Here is a 27,884-nt window from a genome sequence, read left to right as displayed (position 1 = left end):
GTAACCAAAACTATGCACAGTTGCCAAGCATGGCTGTACCATAGATTTGTGAAATGCATCATGATATTAGCAGTTCTTTATTTTCTGTCCGTTTTGGAATAGTTGTGATAAAACAAATACTGAATCATGACAGGATGCTACATGCTTGCTTTCTCTTCACAGGCTTACTGGACCTTCAGGGTATGTAACAGATGGACCTGGGAACTATAAATACAAAACAAAATGCACATGGCTTATTGAGGGATGGTGAGTAATGCATTTCTTAACTTCCACAAAATTGGCAGTAATTTTGTCTGTGTGTAGGTAAATCCATAACCTTTTAAATATTTTAGGTTTCTTTTTGTTACGTGCATGTATGTACCGTTCCAGAAGTGGAAATAATTTACTCTTGAATAGCAATCACAGAAACCTGGATTTTTAAATTGTTTTAATAATGTTACTTACACTGCTGTTTCCTTTCCTTTCTCTCTTTTTTTCTTTTTTGGATGCATGAAATTTTACCTCATTTTACTTTTAACAGGCTGCAGATTACCCAACCATGGTAGTTTCATTTTTTTCCAATTAGCTTTACCTTGGTGTACCTTTTAAATACATGGGTCATGGTTTATTTTAGTTAGTTTATAAAGACCTGTACATAATCTCCTAAATATTTAATTAGATACACAACTACATTAAGATCGTAACCAGATGTAATGAATTCTGGTTCTTCTCATCTTGATAAATTTACTGATAAGAACTTTGATTTTAGAGTATAGTCTGGAATGCTGTTATATTTTCTAATTAACTCCAATACTTTAGGTAAGGAAGGGCCAGACTGAGGCAGCTGCATTATTATGGCATCAAGCCTATAGTTTTGACCTGAGTCGCATCTGCTGTAATGCTGTGTACTTTGGTGCCAGATAAATAGCATTGCTGATTTATCAGTGGTTCTATAGCCTGAATGGATAAAAGTGATGAAAGACTACAGACTTGCCTTGTAATCCTGTTATTCGACCAAAATTCTGGCTGAGGCATTGCTAAAGCCATTCAATAAACTGAGGTGCAAGATTATAATCTGAAACTTTGAATAAGAGTACATTCCACTTAATCAAATGCTTTGGCAGCATCAGTAAACAGCAGCTTAGTTGAACTCTGCCTGATCTAATATTATTAGTACCATTGATTGCTTTCCTTGCATTTACCCTTTTCATTGGTTTTATTTTATTGGCTGGATATATGACCAGTTCCTAAACGGAAAATAATTTACTATTCAAAAATAACTACTGGAACTGTCTCTAGTTTATCATTTTATCAATGTTATGTGCACTTTTGTTTTGGTGTGGAAAATCTCACCAACAGTAGCTGGTAGTCTGGCCAAGGTCATGCTTATTTATTATTATATTATTATTATTATAACATTTCTATGCCGCCCCTTGCCGAAGCCTCGGGGCGGCTTACAACACAATAAAATACATTGAAATACAATAGAACATAATAAATTACCACTAAATACAAAAATACACACAATACACTCATTTTCCTTTTGCTTGTAGCATTAAGGTGAAGAACACAGCAAACGTTTTGGCCACGGGAAGTGGAGATCAGATTTAAGCTGGAAAGGGTGTTTCTCCCTCCTTCAACAAGTTGTGGTTAAGCGTTAGTAAAGCTGGGGAAATAATTGAGAAGTATAATTATGTGGTAACAAAACCCAAGTGTATTAACCATGTTGTTTAGTGTTGGGGATTTCTATGAAGTTTTAAAGCTATTTCCCTTCTTTGGTTGAAGTGAAGGAGGGGGAATAATCCATCCCCCCTGAAGCTTACATGCTTGGTTCCTTGGCTAGCAGTCCAGCTCTTACTGTGCTAAAAGTAAAGCTGCCTGTACTTGCTCTGAACAAAAAAACAGTTTTCTCAAAGAAATGTTAGCTTTCTCTGATTATGTTTACCTAAAGAAGACTTCATAGATGCTGTTGACCTTTTAGGAAAGCTTCTTCAAGCTGTGGAAAGCAGCTTTTGTGAACTATATTGATATTTGATCTCCTCCAGCTTCTGGAGTAGTTTCATGTAAGGGATTAAAAAAAGGCATAGTGATGGTCATATTGCCCATTCTTCTGAAGGATGCTTTTGATTAAATTCAGTCATGATATTTTGTGGCATTTTTGAGATGCCAGCACCCTCGACCTGTATTTTTTTTCATACGAAGTAATGCATGCATTCATACACAAGCTGTAAGAGGATTGTGTAGAATATAATGCAGCACATGATATATATGAATGGAATGTCCACATGGAATGCTTCTCTGAGAAGCCATGGCCTTTGTAAAAGTGATGCCCCTCGTGTTAAATGATCTGGTGATAAGAAACGGATGGTTTAAATGGGAGAACTTATTGCAGTCCTTGATGTTAGAGAGAACATAACTGAAAGTCTGAGTTCTTAAGGCAAGCTGTCTTCCCATAGCTTAAGCCACTTCATGAGATGCATCTGTGGCTAAAGAAAACAGAGAGCGATCGATCGATTTAATATGGGGGCATTTAAGCATGCACTGCCCCTTACCTGTGGCCTGAGAAAGTTCGGCCTCACAAAAGCAGCATGATATGACTGCTTGGATGATGATGCCTTCCTTTCTAAGGCTGATTCCCAGTTTATAGGCCTAGCATGAACCTGTGGGCAGTGTGATACAGCATTGACTGCTCACAATCAGGGAGTTCCTCTCTGCGCTGAGATGATGCCGTGCAGCACCCTTTTGGTGTGCAGGTGGTACCAGGTGCAGTCCACAGCATCTCCAGGCCCAGCAGGGACAACTCCCACCTGGAACCCTGGAGAGCCCTTATGGCCAGGCAGCGTTGGCAGTCCTGGGCCAGAGGGACCGAGGCTGGTCTGATTCAGGAGAAGGCAGCTTCCCGCGTGTCTTGTAAGCCCAGTCGCACTCGCCACACACAAATGCTGATGAAAGATGCATCAGGACAGGGCCACAGTCAGTGGGTTTCTCCCGAACGTACCAGGTATCTGAGGTCAGCGTTTGCCTTGCGTTTTACAGCTCTGGGGAAGGAGAGCAGTATGTTGATGCTGTCTGTGATAATAACATTGCACATGTTTTCTTCCTTCAGGCCGAACACAATCCTTAGGCTCCGCTTTAATCATTTTGCAACGGAATGCAGCTGGGACCACTTGTATGTATATGATGGTGATTCAATTTACGCTCCATTACTGGCTGCTTTTAGGTAAGTCCCACAGCACAGTGTCGAACTAACTGGTATGCTGTGTTAGTTTCACACAGTTCTCTGTGTTTGGTCTTGAAAGTTAGATTTTCTTTTTATATTCTAGGGTGGTAATAGGGTCAGTGGTGGAAATAGTGGAATGCCTGTGGTGCAAACCACGGCCGGCGCAGCGTGCCTGCACCCACCGTTCTCCAGTCTTTGGGAATTTCAGCATATCAAAACTGGTATTCTGAAAACACAGATTCCCCACAGTTGGTTGGAAAAATGTTCATGTTTGTAATCTGTCTCCTTTACTGTGATATCTCTGTGCCATTTATTACAACGCACAAAGGTGATGGTAGTTTTTTGGTTTCGAGAATTCCACGAGGCTTACAACTGCTGGAGGCTGAACATCTTCACCATGACCTCATTACATTAAACGTGTAGTGGCTGGCGTGAAGGAAGAGCTGTGAATATGGATTCACTTTGTATAAACGCAAAATAATTGTGATTTGGACTTCATTAGTACAGGCCACAGAAGCCTAGAATTCTCTTAACGGGTACCAAAGCCAGTGTGTGTGTATTGAGTCAACAAAAAGTACAGTTTCTGATGGCTGAGAAGTGTGTGAACTAGGAAGAAAGAAGGAAGAGCTGTAGGTAGGAAGCACAGGGAAAGAGGAAGAACGTATTTTTGTATGTGGTGTATCTTTCCCGTAATTCCTTGGAGTTTGTGCTCTTACTCTTTTTTTATTTAGGCTTATGATGACCACCAAAACCTCTTAACTGGTAGGCCTTCCCTCTGTGGCAAGGTGGTCATATGTAACTACTGCCTTGGCCAGAATTACCCATTCAGCTCATGTTGGTTGCGTTACTTACTGGAATTCTAAGTCTGTGTTGGGTAGGTGTGCATAATTGAATACGGCCACCATATGGATACCATTGAATTTTGGGCTGTTAGGCACCCATGCACATCCTCAAGCCTGGTCTTGGGCAGGAGATGCACTTGGACTCCAGGATGATTCTTTTCACATATGGAAGAGATAAGAAATTGCCTAGAAATAATGCGGTGATGCACCGGGAAGTGATGCAGCTGTTCCTTTCCAGTGATTAGCAGAATTCTTGAAGATGCTTTATTCTGAAATAGCATTTTCATTTATCAAGGTGGAGTGCACATGATGTGAATTGGCTGTTTTTATTTAATTTTTCTCCAATTAATGGGGTTTTAATTGGCTTCCCAGGTAGTTCAGGAAGCTAAAGCCTGTGTTTTGAAATTCATATAAAACAGTAGGAACTCAGTGCCAGAGGATTAAGTGCATTTGGATATGTAAGATATATAGTCTGCCTTCTTCAGCCTTCTGCCTTCTTTCGTGTTTCTGGCTGTTTTAATGCATTCATTCTGACACTTTTCTTCCTAGTGATTCAGAATTGATTTAAATAGGGCAGGGTTACGGAGATCTCGCACTTTTCTGCATTTGTAGCTCATAGTCTTGATTGACATATCCATAAGTTAGTCATGTCACATGTGGATGAGCTTTGATAACCCCAGGAGCCTGAGGATTGGGATAGTTGCTCAGTCATCCGTCTGATTTGGTGCTTGCTTTTACAAACTACACTTCCTTTTCTAGCACGTTACAAAACCTTTTTATTCTCATCTGCAAATGACTCTTCTTTGGTGGCCTCATATTGTCTCAGCTTCTGCATTCCACTGCAGTTGCTAATGACAAGCAAAACATGGAAGGAAATGGAGCATCTTGTAAGGCTGCTTATCAAGAAATCCCAGAATATAGAGCTGGAAGGGGCCGATAAGGCTGTTGGGTCCAGCCCCCTGCTCAATGCAGGACTCACAAGCTTCTCAGGATAGCAGATTGGCAGCAAAGTTCCTGTGAGTTTAGAGAAGGTTTCTGTAAATCGACTCTAGCATTAAACGGACTGCAATCCAGGCAGCATGCCTCTGTTTGGACAAGCTTGGAATCCACATGCATAGACACCTAACGTGAAAGGTTTATGTCTAGTTTGTATTTAGGTGGTAAGATAAAATCGCTTCTCCTTTTCTGGGGCCGGAGTGGATGATGAAATTTTGGAAGTGCTCAGTTGTGTTTCTGTTTGTAGTCAGTCCTGATGCTGCACCTTGTAAATAATGAGTTATCAGTCTGTCCTATAACTTGAATATGAGCCATGGTTGGTAACTCTGTACCATCACCTCCTTATGTGGGGAAGTATATGCCACCGGCTTCTAATTTTACATGGTGGAGCTGCATTTTGCGCGTCTGATACGCATATTCCACTTAAAGCACCCACCTGGGTGGTTCAACCAGTGGCTGGAGTGTTGGGGTGTAAGCTAGAGAGATTGCCTTCAGGCCACTGGCCAGTGGTGAATTGTCGTCATTGGCCTTAGGAGTCAGGCTGCTTTGGCTTTGGTTCTTCGTGAGCACCATAACCATGCGGTATTCTTAGCTGGTTAGTGGCTCCAAGCACGAATGGGTGTACCTGGATAAGCTGCCAGTGCAAGGTGCTGGGTTGGGGCCAGGCAAGATAACTTCATGGGGCTCTGCCTGAGTGGGCTCAGCTCCTCTTCACAGTCCGTTCGCTAGGCCTCGCGCTCCGGACATCTGCTTGGAGGGAAGGCTGCGGCTGTCTTCTGCCTCTGACTCCTGCTGGCATGTGTGGAGTGGGCGGACCAGCCGGCGGAGCCCCTGAGGAAGAGCTCAAAGAAGAGCAGCGGGGCCTGGAGGCCCTGCGAGTTGGCAGCGGACCCCTTGCAGGGGGTGCGTGCCTGGGCCCGGTGCCCACGGAAGCCTGCCTCTGAAGCAGAGCATTGCAGCAGTAACAGGAGATTGGCTTGCACTGGCACAGGGTGGTGATGACTCATTATGGGCCTTGGTTCTGTGAAGGCCCAAAACTTCCGTGCTACCTTTCGGACTGCATCATGCGCAACCGCCACTAGAGGTCAAGCAGGCTGGCTGTGTTTCGCCTGGCCCACCCACCTCTCTTTCATCTTGGAACCTCGCAGCTGTCACAAGCCCCTTCATTGCTGCCAGATGCTTCTTGCAGCCCTCCATTGCGGTGGCTTCGAATTGCAAACCTGCCTCGTGAAGCAGTCTGGGGTCCCTCATGGGAAGGAATTCCCATGAGAGGTGTCGGGCTTGGCATTCTGCAGGTTAACTCCGCTCACAAAATGGATCCGCCAATGAGCAACTCCTTGGAGATGTTTCAGTAAAAAAAAAAAAAAACATCTCCACTGTGATGCGAAAACAAAAGTGCCAGTTGTTCTTCGTTCTCCCTTGGCTGGACAACTGGGCTCACTTTTCATTAAGCTGTGATGAAACATTGGCTTTGGAACGGCTGGCATAGAGTGCTGCGCACACATCATTAGGCTGAGGGAACTTGAGTACCTGAGGAGTGTCTCATGCAAAATTATTTTTATATACTTCTCTCTTGCTCTCTGAGCACACGTGCGCATGCGTGCGCATGTGTGTGTGTTGCTCTTGACAGGAAGATCTTAGTGTGGGAATGCTGTGCACATGGAGGTGTCTGCCCAGAGGGCTTTTTTTGAACAGAAAATGCATTCATATCATGGCATCCCAGAACAGTAGCGTTGGAAGGGGCCAGAGGGCCCTCCAGTTCAGCCCCCTGCTCCGTGCAGGACGTTGGGATGGTAGACAGGGCCGGAAAAGGCACCCTTGTGCTGATGTTCTCAAACTATTCATGGCTGGCTCTTTACATAAGTGAGATGGTCACTTGTGTTCGGGTGCCTAGAAGGTGGAATTGGTGCTTAGTTGTCTGTGTGGAAGGAGCAAGGCCCAGCTGCCACCTTTGGCCAGAAATTAAGGAAACAGCTGTATCCCCGCTCTCTGTCTTCCTGGGTATTCGTATAGAGAGCTTTGGCTATTGGGCAATATAGAAATAAATAGATAATATGCATGGAGCAAATTTGTATCTGAGAATCATAGGGTTGGAGAGGAACTCAAGGTTATCTAGTCCAGCCCCCCGCTAACGTAGGGAATCCAGTGCCACAGTAACCCTAACACGGGAGAATCTGGCTCCCTCTGAGGCCATCTGTTCCAGTGTCCCATGTGACCCTTCAGGGAGTTGATGGCCTCCCCCTGTAATTCGGACCCACTGGTCTGTGCTCTGCCCTCTGGAGCAGTGGAAAACAAAGAGCCTACCGTGGCTATTATTCATTGCAGGTTGGATGTTTTTGGGACGTGCCCATGGCAAGCCCAGTGGAAGATGATGCTCACCGTGGGTACTTCCTCCTCTCCCTTTCCAGGCAGTATCCAGGAGGAATGAGCTGTGCTCTCTGACAGCTGTGATTGGAGGCTCGTTTTGGCTCACCGCTGTTTTCGCTTTCATTTCAGTTCATTTTTCCTTCCCCTTAAAATGAGGGGTGTGTGCACTTTTACCCATTTATAACCCGCCCCCCACCCCGCCCCAAGTGCTCAGGACAAAGGGTGAATGTTGATCCCCTCTCAAGAGAACACCAGGAGAGAAAAGGATCGTGCTAGGAAGGGATTGCTGTTTGTGGAAAACAGCCTCTTGTGCCTTTGCTTTCAGTGGTCGTTTTATCTTTTGCGGGGAGTCTGCAGGCTTGGCTGGGGCAACGGGCAGAGACTGCCTTCTGCAAAGGGGCAGCAGGCAGTCCCTCTGGACATTGCCTGGCCATGCTGGGAGCCCCTCCCCATGCCCCTCCATCGAAACTGAAGGCCCGAGGGATTTTTTGCTGTCCGGAAACAGCACCCACGTCCTGGCAAGGCTCTGTCGTCCTTGCTGGGACATGAGAGCAGGAATATCCTCTCCTCCTCGCCTACACGTGCGCATGACCATGCAAGGAGGTGTGGATCCTGTCGTCCTTGCTGGGTGCTTGGAAAGTCTCCTCTGAAGTATGGCTCAGGGGTTTCCCTTCCCCTCTCCTGTGCAGGGGCCACTGCAGCAGCGCAAGGACCTCTGGAGCAGCCAGTGTGGATGGCTCTCCAGAAGCAACTTGGTCCCTTTCCTTGGTCCCTTTCCAGGCTTGGGAAGAGTCCGAGCTCGGATTTGGTTGGCAGTCACACTGCGGGGAGGAACGGCCTCCCTCAGCTGGGGCAGAGCCCAGATGGGGCAGCCCGGGTCTGGGCGATGGCAGGCGCCCGGCAGGAACAGCCCGGGAATGTTCTTCCCACTGCACGGTTTGCTGGTTGCACGGCGGGTTCTGTCCTCCAGACAACACGGTGCGCCCCCATGGGCAACTCCAGTCCCAGAAGAGTCCACGGGCGGCTTGGTTTGGAACAAAGAGCCACCATGGGTGCCGTGGACGCTGTTCGCATGACGTGACTGGACAGGCCGCCTGCGATCGCAAGCGAGAGCGGATTGTGGCATTTCCGGATCCTTGCAGCCTGAGCCGCTCGCCTGGAGTTCTCCTGTGGAACCCGGTAGTACTTGGATAAGCGTGCCTGCCTTGTGCCAATCATTTGCCAGGGCACCTGGGGCGACGGAGGATGAGTGGTGGCGTGGCCAGATGGAAGGGGGAGGAACAGTCGCTGCCGGCGTATTTGCGCCTGGAATCCCTTGCGCGCAGCCCCCTTCTCGTGGCTTTGAATTCCTGCTTATTCTTCACCTCCTCTTGCTTGGGGTGCGGGGAGTCCTGCTGCTGCTGCTGCTGCTGACGTAATAGATTGCACTGAAGGACTGGCAAGGGCTAGCAAACACCCACCGCTCTCTGCCTTGCTGTGTTCTGGGCAAACTATTTGCTGCATTTATTTGGCTCTTGTGCTGTTTTCGCTTTCACCACAGCCTTTTTTCCTTGTAAAGATGGCTGAATGACATGTCACACTTGAGACAAGTGAGTGGATAATAAATCGAGCAAACATTTTTCTTCCATGTTGGTAGTATTGCAGTTATGCATTTGAATGAAGAACAGCTATATGAAGCTGTGAAGCACATTCACACCTTTCAGGGTGGGAATGAACGTGTGCCAGACGTATTTTGAGTGTCCACTTTTACGACATAGCATAGATCAGCTCTGAAATGTTACAGGGGCTTGGATAGTGTTCATAGAATGTTCACATTAATTATAATGACAAAATTCTTATTACCCCCCTAAATGTTGTTTTGCATATTGCACACAGTCTGTCTTGTAGCGGGCTAATACCTCCAGTGCTGTGGGGGCCACAGTTCTGTGCTTTCCAGTGCTGCTTATTTCCTGAAGAGAAGGGCCCTGGTTTGAGACTCCATCCTGCAGGCAGACATGCTGATTACTTGAGACAATCAAGTATCGGCCGAGGTGCACCTCAACACCGACCTTGCATTAGGTGGGGAGGGACTTGGGCCACCTGCCGCCTCACACTCCATCTTTTGTATGAGTGTGTGCGGTTCTTTGTTAGCAGTGGGAGGATGTATGGGAAGGGTTTGAGTCTTTGAGGAAAAACACTGCGTCAATATGATCATTTCTCTGATTGCCCCAATTTCCGTCCCTGCAACTGTGCATAAGCACTCCTCTGCTCCAGCTAATGGCTTCTGCTACTGTTTTCCCTGCCTTCTTTGATCTTCAGATAATGTGCTTGCTGCTTCCTATATGTTTCTAGCCCCTCCAAAACAACCTTTGCTCAAGGGAACACTTCAGCTCAACCTCTTGAGTATTCCTGGGACAGCAGTAGTGATGTATAAATACCTGAGGTGGGAGTCTTCTTCTCCTGCAAAGACTTGACCTCTCTGCTTTCTTAAGAAATGTAGATGTGTGACTAAATCTTTATGCACAAAAACAGCCGTGTTAGGTAAACCCAGTAATAGAAAATTCAAGTACTGACTAATGCTTTTTGCAACACATTATTCTGCCATTGTGTAACCTTCTAACGTTATTAGCTCCAAACATCTTCCACATCCTGACAATCCTAACAAGTGAAATTTAGTAAGCTGCACAGTCAAGTAAACAAGTGCACAGAGAAGGTATTTCGTGAGCAGAGCCGGCTGGAGCCCAGAGCCAGACCAGATGGCCTGGGAGACCCTTCTGACTCGCTCTGTTTCCATGTTTCTGAGTCCCGGAGTTTACCTTCTGGTGTCTTGGGTGCAAAGACTGTTATGCGTGGTCGTCATAGTCACTGTTCTACGCCTTCCAAGCCGCAAGACTGTTAGCAGATGCCTAGTAATGTGAAAGGGTTTTCTTAGTAATATTTGCTGGTACGTTGGAGCATTTTGTGCTTGTATAATGCATGGGATGCCAGTGTTAGGTCTTTAATTACCACAAGCTCCCTCAAACCTCTGGGGTGGCATTTAGGTGAAACCGATTCTGGCTCCTGTCAGCTGTTCTCGCAAGCGCACCTGAATTCTCGCTCGCATCGCTTTGATTTATGGTTAAGATTATGTACAATTTAAAAGCATGACATCCTTGTCTAGAGGGCGTGGGGAGGATTTTTGCCCTTCAGCAGCAAACACACGAGCCAGATGAGCTTCTTGAGCTATTGCATCGGGTCTCCTCTTTCCACCTGGTGAGGCAGCGCCCAGCAGCCCTAACTCATTCAGTGGCGTGTGGGAAGGATGACTGAAGTGAATGATTCCTCCCTCCTCATCCTCCTGTCCCGCATTTTTATTAGAAGGGGCTTTCTTTGGGGGAGGGTGTTTTGGGGGGGTAGGGAAGGAGGCTGGAGAGGTGTCACTGGGATGCCCCTCTTTCTGCTCCCCCTGAGGTTGCTTTCCAGACCTCGGAGAGAAGCCATAAGTTGCTTTCCCTATCAGCCGTCAGGGTGGTGTGGGGCCAGCTCTGGTTCCCAGCTCTGAGGTCAGAGTGCTGCCTGTGACCTCAGTACTGGGAATCTGAAACATCTTGCAGTCCCTTGGATGCTGTCCAGAGGCGGTAGGACTGTGCTCTATATTATATAAGCTGTCGCTACCGTGTTTCCCCGAAAATAAGACCAGGTCTTATATTAATTTTTGCTCCAAAAGACGCATTAGGACTTATTTTCAGGTGATGTCTTACACAGCTACATCCATGTAGATGTACAATAATCTACATTTATTCATGTACAAAAATCTACGTTTATTCAAATACAGTCATGTCATCTTCTTCTGGAACATCGTCTTAACTCTCCAAACCCCAAATTGTGTTGCAACGGACATATTAAATGCATCCTTCTGGCTGATGATCTTAACTGGGGCTTATTTTGGGGTTAGTGCTTATAATAGGAGCATCCTGAAAAATCATGCTAGGGCTTATTTTCTGGTTAGGCCTTATTTTCGGGGAAACGGTACTAAATAACATACATAGAGGACATCTTTCAGTGGCTGTGTGAACACCTCCAACTAAGTTGCCAGAAACATCACAGGTTTGAAATTCAGCTTGCGCTTTTTTTTGCATACAATGAAGCATTTCTTCGGGGCCTGCACAACTGGCTGAAGCGCTCTCCTCTTACGGTGATGCCTTGTCTCTTCCAGCGGCCTTATTGTCCCCGAGAAGGAGAGCAACGAAACAGTCCCGGAGATCGTAGCCACCTCTGGCTATGCACTCTTGCATTTCTTCAGCGATGCAGCTTATAATTTGACAGGATTTAACATCACCTACAAGTAAGTTTTTAGCTACTGCATATTAAGGCTTCAAAGTACTGAATCAACACGCTTTGTGGAGCTATTCCCTGATAGCATTTTTGGGTGCTGTCGAAAAAGGATACAGTAGTCCCCTGAAATTCGCGGGGGTTATGTTCCTAAAGCACCTGTGAATTGTGAAAAACCGCAAATTCGGTGCCGGCAATGGGCGCCAGCTGCTACGGTGGCGCAGGCGGGAGGCGCGTGTGGCGGGGCAGGGGCGGGCCGGAGGTCGTTTTCTCGGAGCAAGTCCAAGCTCAGAGGAAATGATCTCCTTGCCAGGAGGCACTGACTTACTCGCAAGGAGATCAGCCTGGACTCGCTCGGAGAAAAATTCTGCGAAAGACTGAAAGCCGCGAATGCTGAACTGTGACTTCACAGGGGTGTACTGTTTATAACTTTGTAAAGGGCAAAGTCTCTGATGTATTTTATTAGACAAACATGCCTATTTAGCTTGATTTCAGCCCCAGTAGTTTAGCAGTTGCGGTTTTTTTTAGCCTTGGTGGGAGGATTAACAGCTGTGTCGCTGGCGTTGTGATATTAATTACCTCCTCCTCCTCCTCCTCCTCAGGAAAATGCGGGATGTCTGTTATGTACAGTGTTGGTCCATGAACAAATATTAGGTGTACTTACACCTGATCTCCCAGCGTCTCTCAGTGCGAAGGTGCCCTCTAATTCTTCACACTGAAGCGGTGGAGGAACTGACAGCTCAGCTGCAGGACACGGCCAGCCCAGCGAGAACGGGCTTCTGTTCCATGGGGTCTCTGTTGGCAGCCCAGAGCCGACATTCTAGAAGCTGTAGTGCCACCTTGTGGCAGCAGCCAGTACTTGGCCGTGGCACGGTGCGACCGCTTTGGAAGCACAGCCAGCTGTTCTGGTCCAGGGTGGGCTCTATCTGTCTCGGCCGGTGATGTCAGCGCAGGCTGCCAGCAGCCCTTTGGGCTCTCAGGCAGAGCTTTTCCTCCTCAGCTGCCGCTTGAAACGTTTGCACGGGGCTTCTTGGGGCCTGGGCCTGGGCCTGACTCATGCAGACCTTGTGCTCTGTGGCAGAGCTGTTGTCCTTCCACAGGTTTTGCTCTTAAGCCCTTGTACAGCAGCTGCCTGGTTGCCCAGACACTGCTGGTCTGATCAGAATCAAGCAGGTGCGCCCCTTGGCTAGGTTTGAGGGAGCTCAGCGGAGCTCCTTGTGTCTCTGAGGGCCGCATCCTGCAGACTTCCTCCTGCCCACGGCAGCTCAGTGCTGCCATCTTCCCCAAGCACATTGCTGTGGGGGCATCCGCACTGGATGACTGCAGCCCAGTGTACACAGAGGAGCCCCCGCAGAAGCTGGAGATGGCACAAAAGGGGGTTGTCAGGAGAGCTGCAGCCGGGCACGGGGAGCGCCTCTGATTCTGAGCCAAGCCGTCTCCCGTGGGCTTGGAGCTTGATTCAAGCACTCAGGCAGTGCTTAAGGCCCAGCCGGCCTTGATCCAGGGTGTTTCAGGGACGGTCGCCTTCAGGATGACTCTCCTCAAGTGCATTGGGGTCCTGTTCTCAAGTAGGTTTGGTAGCTGCACGAAAGAGGGTCCTATTAGTGGTTGCCGAAGTCAGCCCCCCCCTGCCCCCGGCCTTCAGGCGGACACTAACGACACTTTTATCGCTGAGTACCTTTTATGTGACAACAATCAAACGGACCATTGTGCTGCTGCTTAACTTATCTCCCTTCGGTGTTTTAATGCTCTGTTAATGCTCTTCTTAATTGTTTCAAACTGCTATTAATGTTTTCAATTAATTGTATGGTGGTTTTGATTTTGTTAGGTAGCCAGAATATCTTAATATGGGATACAATATGAGAAACAATAAAAATGGTTTTTCTCACGTCAGTCAGGCATAGCCACCCGGTCTTCCTAGGAACGCGTGTTGTGGCCCAGCTGATGCCTGCCGCTCTCCTCCTGCCTGCTTTTTCCAGCTGCACCTTTCCTGCCCTGGCACTCCGTTAATTAATCTGAAAGGCGTAACACTGTTTGGCTCAGTAGATGCATCTCCAGAAAAGCGTTCAAAAAAGTAGGGAAAGCATTGCTATTTCACTGCCCTGACAGTGCACGCAAGGCAATTAGTGTGTTGAAGGGTAGAATAGTTTGTCCTTGCTTCAAAATGAAACAGCCCGCCCTTTGGTTGTGCTGGACGTGTGTCGGGTGTGTTCCCTGTTAAGCTCTCCATTCCCTCAGCATTGCGTGAACACACATCTCCAATCCAGTCCTTCCGGCTCTCTGTCCGCAGCTTTAATGTGTGTCCGCACAACTGCTCCGGCCGAGGGGAGTGCAAGCTCACGAACAGCAGCAAAGTGGTGGAATGCGAGTGTGCGGAACATTGGAGAGGAGAGGCCTGTGACATCCCCCATTGCCCGGAAGACTGCGGTGCCCCAGAGCGAGGGCAGTGCGACGCGAACGGCACCCAGGGGTGCGTGTGCTTCTCTGGCTGGCAAGGTGAGCAATGCGCCTCTGTGACGAACGGCGTTCCTGAGGGCTCGCGACGCCCAGCCAGGCTTTCTGTCGTGCTCACATGCTTGCTTGCAGTTCAATATGTTCTGACGGCCAATAACACCCAGGCAAGAGATCTGCAGCCGCAGTTGCAGCTGCCTCTCCGGGTTCGGATGCGAAGCCAGCCCCGCTCCCACAGGGCCCCCCATGCACGGCACTCTCTTGTTCGAGGAGCGCCATTTGTCTGGGTTTTCTGCCGTTCCTCTGTGCTTACTTGCCCCTGGCCTCCCTCCTCCTCCTCTCCCAGTTCGCCCCACACCCTCTAAGCCTTGTTTACTCTTCCCGTGCACATACATCCTGTCGCATCTCAGGCGTGCGCACGGGAGGCTACCGGCTCTGGCAGGACTGGCAGCTCAGATTCTGAGCATGGGACTGTTTTTGAAATGCTTCAGATGCCGACTGCCATTCCGGATTCTGAGACTCCACAGGAAGTAGCTGTGGGGGAGACAGAGGGGCCCATCAGCCTGGCCATGGGAATCGGGAGGAGCTGCAGCTTTAGGGGGGAGACATTGAAATGGGTGGTTTTTCTAATGGGGAATCCTTGCCTCCAGAAGGGGTGGACTTGGCAGCTAAAGGTCCTCTTTGGGGAGAGGTCCAGCTAGGGGCACGATGGGAGGAATGAAGGCAAGCCCACTTTCTCAGCATTCCTCCCCCAGGCAAGGAATGGCAGAAAGGGCTCAACACGTTGCTCTGTGTACGCTCAGAGGCACCCATGCAGTAATAAAGAGAGTTAGCAAAGAAACACTGGTGAGGCTGATACTGCTGGAGGGGAGGAGTTGGGCTCACGGCACGCGTCCGTGTCCGCTGGGGCCTCTGGTCCCTCGCACCCCATCTTTCCGCCGCCTGGCTCCCTGCCCCATTGCGGCAGCGAGCCCCACGGCCGCTCGGCCTTGCATCGAGGTCTCCGGTCCGCCAGCCTGCCTTCCTGTCACAGGAGCGTCACTCTGAGCCCCTGTGGGCAAAGGGCGCTGGCATCTTGTCGCGACCACATTGTGCCCGTGCCATTTCTGTGTCGTGGAGCGCTTGACCCTAGTTAAATGTCACTCCATGAGGTGGCCAATGTACGTACGCTCTGCCAGTGTACGACAGGCAACTGGTGCCCATGTTCTGCTCCCTCCAGGTACTGATTGCTCAGTTCCTGTTCCGGCGAACCGCTCGTTTTGGACGCACCAAGAGTTCTACATCCCCAAACTTCCCAGAGCCTCCCACAAGGCCGTCGTCCAAGATGACGTCATGTGGGTGGTCGGAGGCTACCTGTTCAACCACACGGATGCCGAGATGGTTTTGGCGTGAGTAGAATGGAAGACGAAGCTTCGCAAGATGAACATGGAAATGGCAGTGCGTGTGTGCGCATGTGCACGCAGGGTGCGTGGGCCAGTTCCATGCAACTGCACTCCAGTTAAAGAGGGTGCCTTACCTTTGCGTGTGGAACTGCAGGCTCCTGTGAGGTGCTGACCTTCTCCCCCTCTGCTCTTCTGGAAACTGCCTCTGTGAGGGCTTCTTAAAAGCCAGCCTAGAAATGCTTCGTTAAGCAAACGCAGGGAGTCTTATGGTCTGCTTTGGCGTCAGGCACGGCTCCTGCCCTCCTAGACCTGTGGCTGGCCGGCTGTGGCCATCTGGGGGCCGAGGGTGGTTCTGGAAGACCCTGGGGGGCTCACTTGGGTTGGGGAGGCCAGCGCCTCTGAGGGGCTCGTCACCAGTGGAGCTCTACAGCCCCACTGCCCTCCTGCTGGTGAAGACAGACCCCCAGGCTCACCGTGGCGGCCCATTTCATGGGACGGGCATCTTCCCACTCATCTGCTCCCCAGCTCAGACAGAGGTCTTTCTGTGGCTGATCTGGGAGAAACTCCATTGCTTTTTCCAAGTCTTGGTACCTGGTTCCTCTGCGAGAGTCACGCAGGATCGGGGTTACCATGTGCACACCGGGGGCAGACCCAGACGTCGGACCTCTCCCCTGTGGAGGGATCGCTCCCCACCGTGGGGCATTCCAGGAACTGCATGGCACAGTCACGGCTCACGGGGCTCCTGCGCCTCCCTAGGACCAAGTCCTTATAAAGAACCCAGCAGAAGTCACCACGGCGTGACTGTGTGGAAGCAGAGCTTGGGCCCAGGTGTTTCAGCCAAGGGGCTCCTCATTCAGGTTGGCTCGCACGTCTGCGTTCTGTCTGGTATTGCCAAAGTGCTTTTTTCTGCCCGTCCGTTTTGTTCCGGGAAGCCTGCAGGGGCCGGTGGCGGCTGGCCTTGCGTGAGGATAACCTGAGCCCCCCTCACCTCCAGGGAGATCAGCAGGTGGAAGCACCATCGAGTAACTCCCGCAGACCTACTTCTGTAGGTCTCCGGCTTCCTAGCGGTGGGCCCAGGTGACTGACTCCTGGGCTCATCTCAGTCTTGAGCATCAGTGCCCCAGAGTGGAGGCCCCCTGGGAGGTGGCGCATGCGCAGGACCTCGTGTTCCTTCGTGATCCTTCTGGAGTTTGCCCCACATGCTGCATGTGCCTGTGATCCACTGCCAAGCATGCGCCTCCCTCGGGCGGGACCCACACTTCCGGGCCGGCGTTTGTGCCCTCTGCTTGCACTGCCCGTGTGTCCAGAGCGAGCAGCATGACGCACCCGTTGCTGCATTGCGGCAGCACACTTTTCTCTCGTCCGGCTCAGCAGCCCTGGCGGCACACCTGAGCCCTTCTGATACCTTGGGGGCCTCCGTGCCGAGTGTGTCGCCTCAGCAGGGCACCTGCCAAGCTTTGCACATGGGGATCCAGAAAAGTTGCACCTCGCAGTGGGAGCAAGCCCTGGGACTACCAAGGGTGCTTTGCTTCAAGCTCAGTGGTTTGTCCTACCTTGGGCTGAGCCGAGCTGCCAGACTGTTGGCAGTGTATATCGCTGGGCCTACCCAGTGCTCTTCAGAAGGCCAGATCCTGAAGACGGAACTCAAATGCTTGGCCACCGAATGAGAAGGAAGGGCTCCCTGGAGAAGAACCTGGTGCTGGGAACAATTGACGGCAAAAGAAGGAGGGGGCGGCAGAGGATGAGGTGGCTGGATGGGGTCACTGGGGCGGTGGGTGAACCCCGGGGGATGGTGGAGGACAGGAAGGCCTGGAGGAATGCTGTCCATGGGGTCGTGATGGGTCGGGCACGACTTTGCAGCTAAACTAAAACCCGATGCTCAGCTCTCTTGCTTCTTTACTCCCACTCTTTCCTGGCATCATCCTGGTGCTATGCTCCATGGCTTAGTTGTCCCAAGGAGAGGCACGGCTTCAGTGTCCTCCACGCCCCTTCTGTCTCTGTCGCTTCATTCCGGTGCTCTGGGGTGCGGGGACCCCCAAGATGGCCCGGCCTGCCACTGCTCCCACGCAGCTCTTGTGTGTGGATGCTGGATGACGCAGCGCCTCCGCAGCACTGGGCGGCTGCTGCTGCTGCTGCTCGCTGGGACCGTGTTCAGGGCTGTTGAGGGGGGGAAGTAGAGTTCGATGTTTAATAAACAGTAATAAGGGGAGTCTTTCCCTGACAGTGTTTTCTGGCTGTATGGAACCTCACGAAACCAGTACGGCTGTCTTCAGTAAAGGCAGTGCAGAACTGGCAGCTCATGTGAGTGTCTGCTTAGCAGGCATGTGGCCCTTGAACTTCAGGGTAAAAAGACTGGAACACGGCGACTCATCCGCAGCGCCGCAGGGAGTGCAAGCAGAATATTTGAAGACCACACTAAACGAAACCAGTTCTCTTCCTTGCACTGTTTCCTCCATGGGTTGCTTGAACATGTTACTACAGGGATACATTTCCCCCCGAAAAGCAAAAGACCCCCCTCGGCAGTTTATATTTTCAACAGAACAGTGATGCCCGAGTCACCCGTGGCTTCATTTGTACACTCGGCTTATCCATAAATGCTCTTTTCAGCCCTTTTACTCGGCTTGCTTTATTCTGACCCCGCCTGCGTCGTGAAGGTATAAATAGCAGCATTGTGCCTGAGTGCCGAAGGACACGCCAGTGTAACTTATCCTTTTCATTATGCAGGTATGACCTTAATTCCCAGGAATGGCTGCCCCTGAACAGCAGTGTGAACGCGGTCACGATCAGATACGGGCATTCGCTGTCCTTGCATGAAGTAAGTGGCTTTTGTTGGTGTCCGCGAGGCCCTGGCCCTCATCTTGCCTGAAACCGGGACCTGCCTCAGTCACACCTGTCTCCAGGAAAGCAGGCAGTTTTCCATGTGGACTGGGCTTTAAAAGAGAGGAGACAGATGCATGGAGGAGAAAGCTGTCAGTCGTCACTAGTCTACGGGCTCTGGGCGATTTCTTTGTTGATTAACTACTCCTATTAAAATGCTACTGTTTACCAGTAAATGGTGGCTGTGAGCTTGAAACTGGGTCACTTACTAGGCTGTTGGTGGTTCTTGACATTGGCTAGCAAGCAGCAGGCATTGCTGCACTACTGCTAACGATCAGCCCTCGCTGTACCGGGTAAAGCCAAGTGTGACGCCTGCATTTGCTGGCGCAAATTTGAGTTCTTGAATGGGTCAGGTTTACGCACCGTGCATTGTCATGTAAAAACAGTTCTTCTGGTTTTCTTTCTAGAATAAAATCTACATGTACGGAGGGAAGATAGACGAAACGGGGAACGTAACCAGTGAGCTGTGGGTATTCCATATTGCAAACCAGTCATGGGTTCACGTGACCCCGAAGGCCAAGGAGCAGTACGCCGTGGTGGGCCACTCGGCGCACATCGTCACACTGGACAGCGGCAGTGTGGTGATGCTCGTCATCTTTGGGCACTGCGCCCTTTACGGATACATCAGCAGCGTGCAGGAGTACAATCTGGGTAGGTGTTGCCCGGACGTGGACGCCTGGCATCTCCGCTGCGGCGGAGTGCCATCCCGGCTGGAGCGGGCCGCTGCCTGCCCTAGCCTGCCCCTCTCCTCCCCTGAGCGCCCTCTTGGTAAGGCCAGCTGCGTGCCATCCCTCCAGGGTCCATCTTTCCTGCAGGCTTCCGCCATGCTGCCTTTACTCGCCCGCCTCCTTAATTCTCTGCCCGTCAGCTGCCACCCCACAGAACGAGGCACTCCCTCTGTCTCCCGGCACAATTCCTTTGGACGCCCTCAGTGTTTTCTCCGTGGTTGTTACTACTGTTGCGGCCCCGCCTGGTTTGCGTTTCCATTGCCAGGTATCTGCTCCCCCTCAGCTCCCTGGTGTTCACCTGCCTCTTCCCATTCTCTCGCCCGTCCCTCTGCCAGAGCCTTATCAATTGGATGTAGACCGTCTGTGCCTGTTAGTGTGCTGAAACAGTGGGAATCTAGTGCTTTACCATTACCATCCCTGGAACCAGGAACCCGTCACTTTGGGGTTAGGTAACCATTTAAATCCATGTGCACATCAAAAATCCCAAGTATAGGGACTAGTTAAAGCACCCCGTTGCCTTTTGCTTGCCAATGGAAGTCTGCTAGTCCACTCAGAGTCTCCGCTTAGAGTACGGGGCGGCATACAAATGTAAAAATAAATAAATAAGTGTAAAGAGGGGCGAAGAAGCAGAGGAGCATTCTTATCCAGCAGCAGGAAGGATTGGTGTAAGGGAGACCATCCCTTCTGTGAGGAGTTACCGTGTTAAATATGTCTACCTGTCCCTTTTTATTGCTCTTTGGGAAATTGTGTGCCGACTGCCCAAAGAGCCTCAGCGATTGGGTCAACATAGAAATAAAGCAAACAAACAAACAAACATACTTGTGGTGGTTTGTTTGTTGTTTGTGTCATCCATAGCCGAAGCGCTCTGGTTTACAACCAAGTACAAGAACAATGACAAGTGTAAAAAACAGTGAGGCGTTGGACCATTCATGTCTGCCTCTTACCCTCTTTCAGCAAGGAACACATGGAGCGTTTTGCAGACGACCGGAGCCCTGGTGCAAGGAGGCTACGGCCACAGCAGCGTGTATGACCCGAGCACCAAGTCCGTCTACACCCACGGGGGTTACAAGGCATTCAGTGCCAACAAATACAGGCTGACTGACGATTTGTACAAGTATGAAGTCAACACATACAAGTGGTAGGTATCTGGATTTGCTTTGGCACTTCAGGTAGCCTGCTGAAGAACTTTGGTATCCTGGTCGATGCCGGAACCTTCTGTGCCTGGACTTAAAAACTGAAACCCTGGGGAAATGCTGCTGTAATGCAGGAGCCAGCTGTGTTCATCGCGATGCCCAGGCAGGATCCTGGAGAGACACCTGCGTGTGGCAACCAGTCCGCCCCCCCTCCTTCCAAGCAGGCCAGGACAATGGCTTTGCTTTCTAACTAAAAGGCATTGTTATGTTAATGTGGACCAACCAGGCCTGCTGCAAAGTACAAACCGAAATGATTGCAGAAGTCACTAGCAGAGAAGCCAAGCCAAGTTAGGATACTGGTGGCTGGGGAAAAGCAGCTTCAGGATAAGGATAAACTAAACACCTGTCTCGGCTTTCAAATTGAAATGGGCAAACCTTGCCTTCAAGGCAGATCCTGCTGCTTGCCTTTGCCTCTGCCTTTGCCTCATGAGGCTTGATCTGCCCTCCTCCTCATTCGCCTGCTTGCTAAGGTTTCACACAGTATGTAACTGATTCTCCGTGATCTCTCAGCTTAGCGCTGTTCTCTGGCCTTGGCAGTCTGGCTGCAGATGTGCACCCTGCCGCTTCCTCTGATTCAGAATCGTTCCCACATCCCCTGAAGGATTCTTTTCCTAGGCAGAACAGGCCCAGTCCCTGTGCTATGGAAACATTGATCGATGCACTAACCGTACTTGGATGGATGCGGTGTGAGGATGCTCTTCTGTCATTTTTTTGCTCACTCACCCGATTTGCATGTCCCCAGTCATGGACTGAGTTGCAATTATTTTTATTTTTCTGTTCTTGCATTTCTCCAAATTGTGTGATACCATCGCTCAGATAAAATCTTTCACAAAATGGGTCACAACATACAGAAAGATATACGTTGGGCCTAAATGAGTAGAAAATAATGGATGGATAAGGATGGATGGATGGAAACGATGAGGCAGACTTCTGGAAGAACTCGCATGGAGCTGCTAAGGAGAGCAGTACACTGAGCTGCCCATCCCGACGTGTGTATGGAGATCCCCCGTGCATGATTGGCAGGAAGGAGTTAATTAAGATACACAGCCTTAAGGTGCAGGAGGAGGGAAACAGGAAGTATGTTATGATCCTCTCGGGGCAGAATCCAATGGGGCATTTACGTCCCCACCGACTTCTGTGCCCTGCCAATTCTCTTGTGCGAGCTTGAGTCCTCCCTCTACCGCACAAATTTGATTCCGTGCTTTCCAGGCCATCCAAAGCAAGCTGAAATGGAGGTCACCTAAAGGAGCTCCACTCACCCGCCATCGCCCCAAAATAAGCATTTCCATTTGTGTCGGGGCTTCCTTGTTTCAGAGACACACTGCATCTCCCTTGCCGAAGTGCTGGGCTTCATTGTGTGGGGCATCTGGGAGCTGGTGGCAGTGTAAGCAACCTGCTTACAGGTTCTACCCTTTGCTTAGGAAGTAGAGTCTAAAACAGAAGAGGAGATATGCTTGACGTAAAGTATGCAGAGATTGCTTCAGTACCATCCTTTTATTTTATTATTTATTAAAAAATGTTTTAATAAATAATAACATAAATAAATCCTATTTACATAGGTCTTTTTCTTGGGGGAAGTTTCAAGTGGGAATATTCTGCAGCCTCACACAGCAGAATGTGCTTTGTATGCCGCTTTATAGCGGTTCGCTGGCTGCCTGGCTTTGATGAATGAAACCCCACTGTCAAGCCGAACCTGGTCCTTATGCCAGGCCCTCTTGAAGGTTAGTGCAGGTTCCCCACCTAGATATTCCAGTGGGGAGACTTGGCCAGAGGGGCAGTAGAACAGCTCATGCTCGCTCTCCCCTTCCCGGTTAATAACCAAGTGTTAATGCCAAAAGATTCGGTCCAGTACAAGATCCTGGCTCGGTGTGAGAGGACAGAGGAGAAGGGAGTGTAGGCCCAGCGGGGGATCCTCTCGCAGCGTTTCCCTCCTGCTCTCCCGAAGGCACTCGTTGCTAAAAGGCCTTTACGAGCAAGGCACCGGGCAGCGGCGAGTCATTTGGGTCTCCCCCGTGTCACTCGGATCCTCTGACTTGCCACCCGCAAGCCGTGCTTCTTTCAGGCACAGTCAGTCTCGCTTGACTTAGAAGTCGGCGGCGGTGCCCTTGAACCCGTTGCTTCTTTCTTCCTGCAGGACGATTCTCAAAGAGAGCAAGCTCTCCCGATACTTGCACTCTGCGGTGATCATCAGCGGGACCATGCTTGTTTTCGGAGGAAACACTCACAACGACACCTCCATGAGCCATGGTGCCAAGTGCTTTTCCTCAGACTTCATGGCATATGACCTGGGTAAGTCCCATTTGGATGCTGAACGAACTCCCTGCTAACAAATCTCAAGTCTTCCAAAAATCGATCTGCCAAGATGCAAGGTCCCCCTGCCCCACACCCCAGCCCTGCCTCCCATTTAAGACCCAGCAAACCACTCAGTCCTGTTTACTTGAAGCATTGCAGTTAGAGCCCAAGAGTTGCTACTTTGTTCTTTCCTCCTTTTCTGCTTATCCAAAATGGTGAGGGCAGCTTAACCGCAGGGCTTGCTTTTTTCCTGCTTTGTCTGGGGACAAGTCGCAGCTTACCGATTTATTCTGGATATTTATGCCCTGTACTTCAGACACCGCTGTTTGCTCTGCTGTTGCCCTGTCAGATTCTGCACATGGCTCTGTCCTTCATGAGAAAATCTGCGGTAGCAGAACTGCCTAAAATGGTAGCTGGTAGCAGTCCTGGGCCGCACTGGCTCACGTTACCTTCAAGACAGGCAGCCAGCATTTCTGTGATCAGCTAGAGGCAATGCTCGCCTCAGAGCTTCATCCGCCAGCTCCAGACCTTGTGCTCAAAGATGCCTGCCGCCGGGGAAACGTGGCAAATGTTTTCTTGGCAAAGGTGCCCAGCTTTTGCCTTTTCGGAGTATGCGCATCCTTCCATCGAAAGGCCAGTTTAGGTTGTGTGTGAGTTTAGTTCCTGGAAAGCCAAGGAAAATCATAAGACTGCTAACAGTGCACCTGAGCGAACTTTTCCTGTGCCTGTGCAGTGAGCTCAAGCCGCTTTCTTGCCGTCCTGCACGGGAAGGGGCTGTTCTGGGACCGGCTCACGCTGGACCTAACTAGCTGTGCATCTCGTGAGAGCAGGAGCAGCCCTGTGGGCAGCAGGACCAGTGCGTGCTCCCCGGGAGTGGGAGTTGCGGGCACTGGGTGGGTAACTATGTTTGGGACTAAAACTCCTGTGTGGCAGCGACCCGATTAAAAAGGCCACGCAAACTTTGGATGGCCAGAAGAGGGCAGCATGCCACGAATCCACAGCGCTGTTTTTCCTAACGCAGGATAAGGATCAGTTTATACACAGAAAAATAAAATCCAGCTCATCTCTTAATGCTGTATCTGGGTTTGTAGAAAGACCTCACTGTAATTCCTGGACTTTTTGAACAATTCATTTTCCCCACAAGCTGTGACCCAGCAATCATTTTTGCTAATCCCTTTCCGGAGAAGAGTTCAGTGCCTGTATTTCTAGTGTTGCATGTGTTTTTAAACATGGATTGCTTCAAAGTTGTCAAAAGCCCAGTAAAGCTTTTCCTGATTGCATAGCCCTTTCGCACTTGAAGCCTCCCCCAAACTGGTGTCCCCACAGATGCCCAACTGCTTCTCACGTCTTCCCCACCAACCATGGCCATTAGGAACGCTGGCTGCGGCTGATGGGGGCTGTAGTCCAACACGTGTGGGAGGGGTGCCAGGTTGGGTAGGGCTATATGAGCATGCATCGAAATGCCAGCCCTGGTTTCCCTGAGAAGCGGGACATATTTTAAGAACCACAAACAGTTACAACTTCTTGTGGATCTCGGAGATAAAAAGCTAAGGTTGGCTTAATTCAAAGGTCAGGAAGGAAATAATTCTTGGTAATTTCAGGCCCATTAGCTTTCTGCCCCGTACTTGGTTGCCAGCAAAACAGGGAGAAAGCCACGTAGAAACAGGTATGTTCCAACTACTCCTAATCTACAAAAATATGTTCCTTGGCCTTAGAGCTCTCTGCTTGCTGGATGAAGAGAAACACCATTGAACGCCCTGACTCACTTTCCCTTAGATCTGCCTTTAAAAACAGGAGTAGCGCATTTATCCATTGAGTCGTTGAGCTGTCACAGCGAATGTGCTGTGATTACTTCAGAACAACCCAGTATAATTTCTGCGGGCAGTTAAAGTCATCCACAGACTCCTCTTTGAATGCCACGGATCCAACCAAGTCCCATCCCGAACCCTAGCAATTCCCCTCCCTGCTAATGGCCAACTGCCCAAAGCATTTGCAAGAGCAGCTGTTCTATGTACCCCGGTCAAGGGCTCGCAGGGAGGCTTGGTTCATCCCCTGTGGTCCGGGGTATATCTGAATCGTCGAAGCCAGGGCCTTGAACGCATTTGGAATCGGGCACGTGTGAACTGGGCTGAGCATGGCTTTGGAGTGGATGGGCCGTATTTCCAGCTGCCACTGTGCCTCCGGAGGGGGCTGCATCTTGTGGGCAAAAGCAAACGCAGGAGACTGAGAAAGGAGGAAAACGAGGAAAGAGTTCTGGACCGTGCTTTGCCTGTATGCTTGGAAGTTCAGTCTGTTCGGGTTCCAAATTATAGGTAGCCCAAACCATTCACTGGCGTGATTCTGAATGGTGTCTTTGTGTCTGGTTTGGAAGCCTGGGATGAGCTTTGCAGAGGCACCATAATGCTATTTTTCAATGTGTCAAATATTCATCTGACATCCCGTAGCAGTCTGGAGCCTGTTTTCCTCCTTTGCACATTTTTATTAACCCCCTAATTCTATTTGATTAAAGTAAAGCAATGTAAAACTTAAATGCTTAAATCAGCATTTGTTGCTTTTGACCCCAAAGAACCTGAATCTCAAGAAGAGAGAAGGCACGATTTTCTAGACAGGAAGTGCTTTGAGACATTAGCCCAAAGATACCGCATTAAGCAAACTTTAAAGTTTATAGACGGATCTCTGTTTACTTTATCAGTTGCTTTTGGTTGGGGTGACTGTACAGTTCTTGAATAACGGGGGAATCCGGGAAAGCAAACGTGAAACAAGATCTAAATATTAGGATAACGGGGGTCAGGGTTGAGGGTAGTGAAAAGAGATTCTGCATCATTTGCCGTCCTCTTCTCCTTAAAGCCCCAGTGAGCTCTAACAACTGGAGTTGTGACACAACTGTACCTATCTGTGACATCAGCTGCAGATGACAAATATTTATGCAATTCGATTAAATTGTTTTGGGATTTAACCGTCTAGGCCTAAAGCAGTTTTTTTTGGTGGGGTGGGGAGGAGAAGCTAGTTGTCTTCAGAGAAGGAACTTTCTTTGGCGCAGCGAAAAGTGATTTTCTTATACAAGTTTGTGAAGGGGCTAGGAAAAATAGTTGCAATGATGTCTACGTTTACCTTATCTCTGTAGCCTTGGAGGAGTGTGTATTGCTTGTGTTTCTTTGAAGCACTGTAGCATTTCTGTACAGCTAATGGGGTCCTTGTGTCACGATTTAAATCGCTTCTGGAGCCATGTAAGACGGTGTTCCACCAAAAATACTGGTGAACGTGCCTGAAGGAGCTGTTTTGAAATGAAGTTCTTGCTTGCTTCCAGCTTGCGATCACTGGTCTATGCTTCCTCTGCCTGACCTTCCCCACGATGTCAACAGGTTTGGACATTCTGCCGTGCTGAGCAACAAGTAAGAGCGCGGTACTTTCGCATTATTCTGGGGGTGGGGAGAGGGGGGCACAGCCTGCTTCTGCATGCTTTCCCCCAAATAATGGGTCACGTTAGGAGATGGATGGCTGTCGTCATTGCAGCTGCTGTAAATCCCGGGGACAGAACGTCGGGCAGTCACACCGGGGGCTGCCTCTGGGGGGCGGGGAGCCATTCTGTGGCTTACACTGTAGAGGGCTGTCATTAATTCTCGTTCCTTAATGCTCGTTGTCTGAATACATTCGATGGAGAAAAGACGGGAGGTGATTGCGGAGACCTCTGACCCATGGGGGCAGGATAGTCCGTACTGTTACATGGCTCATGGCATAGCGGTGCTGGAGGGCTTCTGCTAGGCCGAAGAGGGTCACCATGTGGTGCTTTCACGAAGTAAAACTTTCTGGACCAATGGCTGATCGGGATGGCCAGCTGTGGCTTGGCGGGCGGGCGGGCGGGCAGGGGAGCATGGGACACGCACAGGCTGTGTAGCTGCCACGTGAGGTGGCTGTCCCAGGACATTAGCTGCTGCGTCCTGGCCCACTGCTTGCTTGTAGGTGTGCAGAATGCCTGGATGTGACAATCTGTCTGCAGTTTTGATGCTTTTTTCTTAGCAGGAAGCATTAGGTTTGTGTCGGGACCACACCAGTGGGCTTTTGCAGTGGGCCCGAATCTGAGCTGCTCCTTGGGGGGGTGGGGGTTCCCCTTGTTTTGTTTCCCCCCCCCAGATATGCTAGTTGCTTTACTATTACCTTCCCACGGTAATGAACTCAATGGGTTAATTGTGCAAAAGTACTTTTACCAGTTTTGAAACACGATGGCTTAGCTCATTGAGTTTTGCCTCCATCGTTGCTTTGAACAACAATTTCCAACTCGGCTTTTCCACCCCATTCGCTAGCTAATGTACCTCCTATCATAACAACATGGTTTTATCGCCTTTTTGAGAGCTCCGTCTTAAATCTTCTCTTGGGCAAAAGCCGTTCACTGCTTTGGTTTGTTACTGTTAGCTCCTTCTTGAACTCCTTGTATCTTTCGCTCTGCATTTGACTTCAGCCATCCATCACTTAATCTGTACAGCCACAGTTTTTTGTCTTAAGGTACACAAAGAAGCCATTCCCACACTCTGTGGGTTCATTTAAAAAAACCCCTTTTGGAAGTCCAGTTTCCATTCTGTGCAGGTGGTACTCAGCCAACTTATCAGTTTCTGGGCATACTGCGTTCTTTAACACTTCTGCACTGAAGGAATAGGAATTCTGTAATCACAATACATTATGTGAGCTATTCGCTCATGCATTTGTGTGTATATGCGTGTGTGAATGCATAACACGGAATGTATTCTGGTGTATTTATTTAAGCTGATTGGAAATCCCAAGGGCCAGAAGCCTTAAGGGGTTTAGCCCAGGACGGCAGAGTGGGAGTGCAGGCGGACTGGCCTGGGGTGGCCTGTGGAAGTGCAGACCAGTAAAGAATAACGGGTGAAGCTGGAACCCTCGCTCCTCGGAGTGCACTTCGCCCTTCTCCCGTTCCTAATATTTCTTCAGGCCAGTGCTCTGTTGCCAGTTTTCTCTGTAGCCATGAGGACTAGAAGCATCCTTTAAAAAGAGTTTGTGAGACTCTTGGCAGCTCACTGCCGAGCCATTGACCTGATCACGCCCTTTCGCACTGGTGTGTAGTCCCGCAGTGTGGCTCCTGCTGGTCCCCTGCCTTGCTCTTCACTATAGTGTAATCAGCTCGATTCGTTTTGGTCTTTGTTTTTCCCTGAAGAGAAGTTGATGAGCACAGGAAAGAGGCGCGCTGTCTGTGGCACCAGCCTGCAGCGCTCGGGAGCCACCGGGCCACGTGCAGTCCAGCCACATGTGTGAGC

The 27,884-nt window shown here is 49.9% G+C and overlaps 1 protein-coding gene across 1 annotated transcript in view; it reads left to right on the top strand.

Annotated features, from left to right (window-relative positions):
• ATRN (attractin) overlaps positions 1-27,884 on the top strand; it is a 146,255-nt gene that overhangs the window by 40,540 nt on the left and 77,831 nt on the right. The window contains exons 2-11 of the mRNA XM_044428469.1: positions 163-246; positions 3,086-3,199; positions 11,579-11,707; positions 13,985-14,190; positions 15,365-15,533; positions 18,252-18,342; positions 18,812-19,055; positions 20,087-20,270; positions 22,460-22,614; positions 25,925-26,009. Coding sequence (XP_044284404.1) covers positions 163-246; positions 3,086-3,199; positions 11,579-11,707; positions 13,985-14,190; positions 15,365-15,533; positions 18,252-18,342; positions 18,812-19,055; positions 20,087-20,270; positions 22,460-22,614; positions 25,925-26,009 — 1,461 coding nt within the window. The remainder of the gene's footprint in view (positions 1-162; positions 247-3,085; positions 3,200-11,578; positions 11,708-13,984; positions 14,191-15,364; positions 15,534-18,251; positions 18,343-18,811; positions 19,056-20,086; positions 20,271-22,459; positions 22,615-25,924; positions 26,010-27,884) is intronic.

The sequence above is a fragment of the Varanus komodoensis genome, unplaced genomic scaffold (assembly GCF_004798865.1).
Source record: "Varanus komodoensis strain SLA01 unplaced genomic scaffold, ASM479886v1 scaffold2, whole genome shotgun sequence".
Classification (NCBI taxonomy): Eukaryota; Metazoa; Chordata; class Lepidosauria; order Squamata; family Varanidae; genus Varanus; species Varanus komodoensis.
Note: the sequence above shows the minus strand (reverse complement) of the source record. Positions and strands in the feature narration are given on the sequence as shown.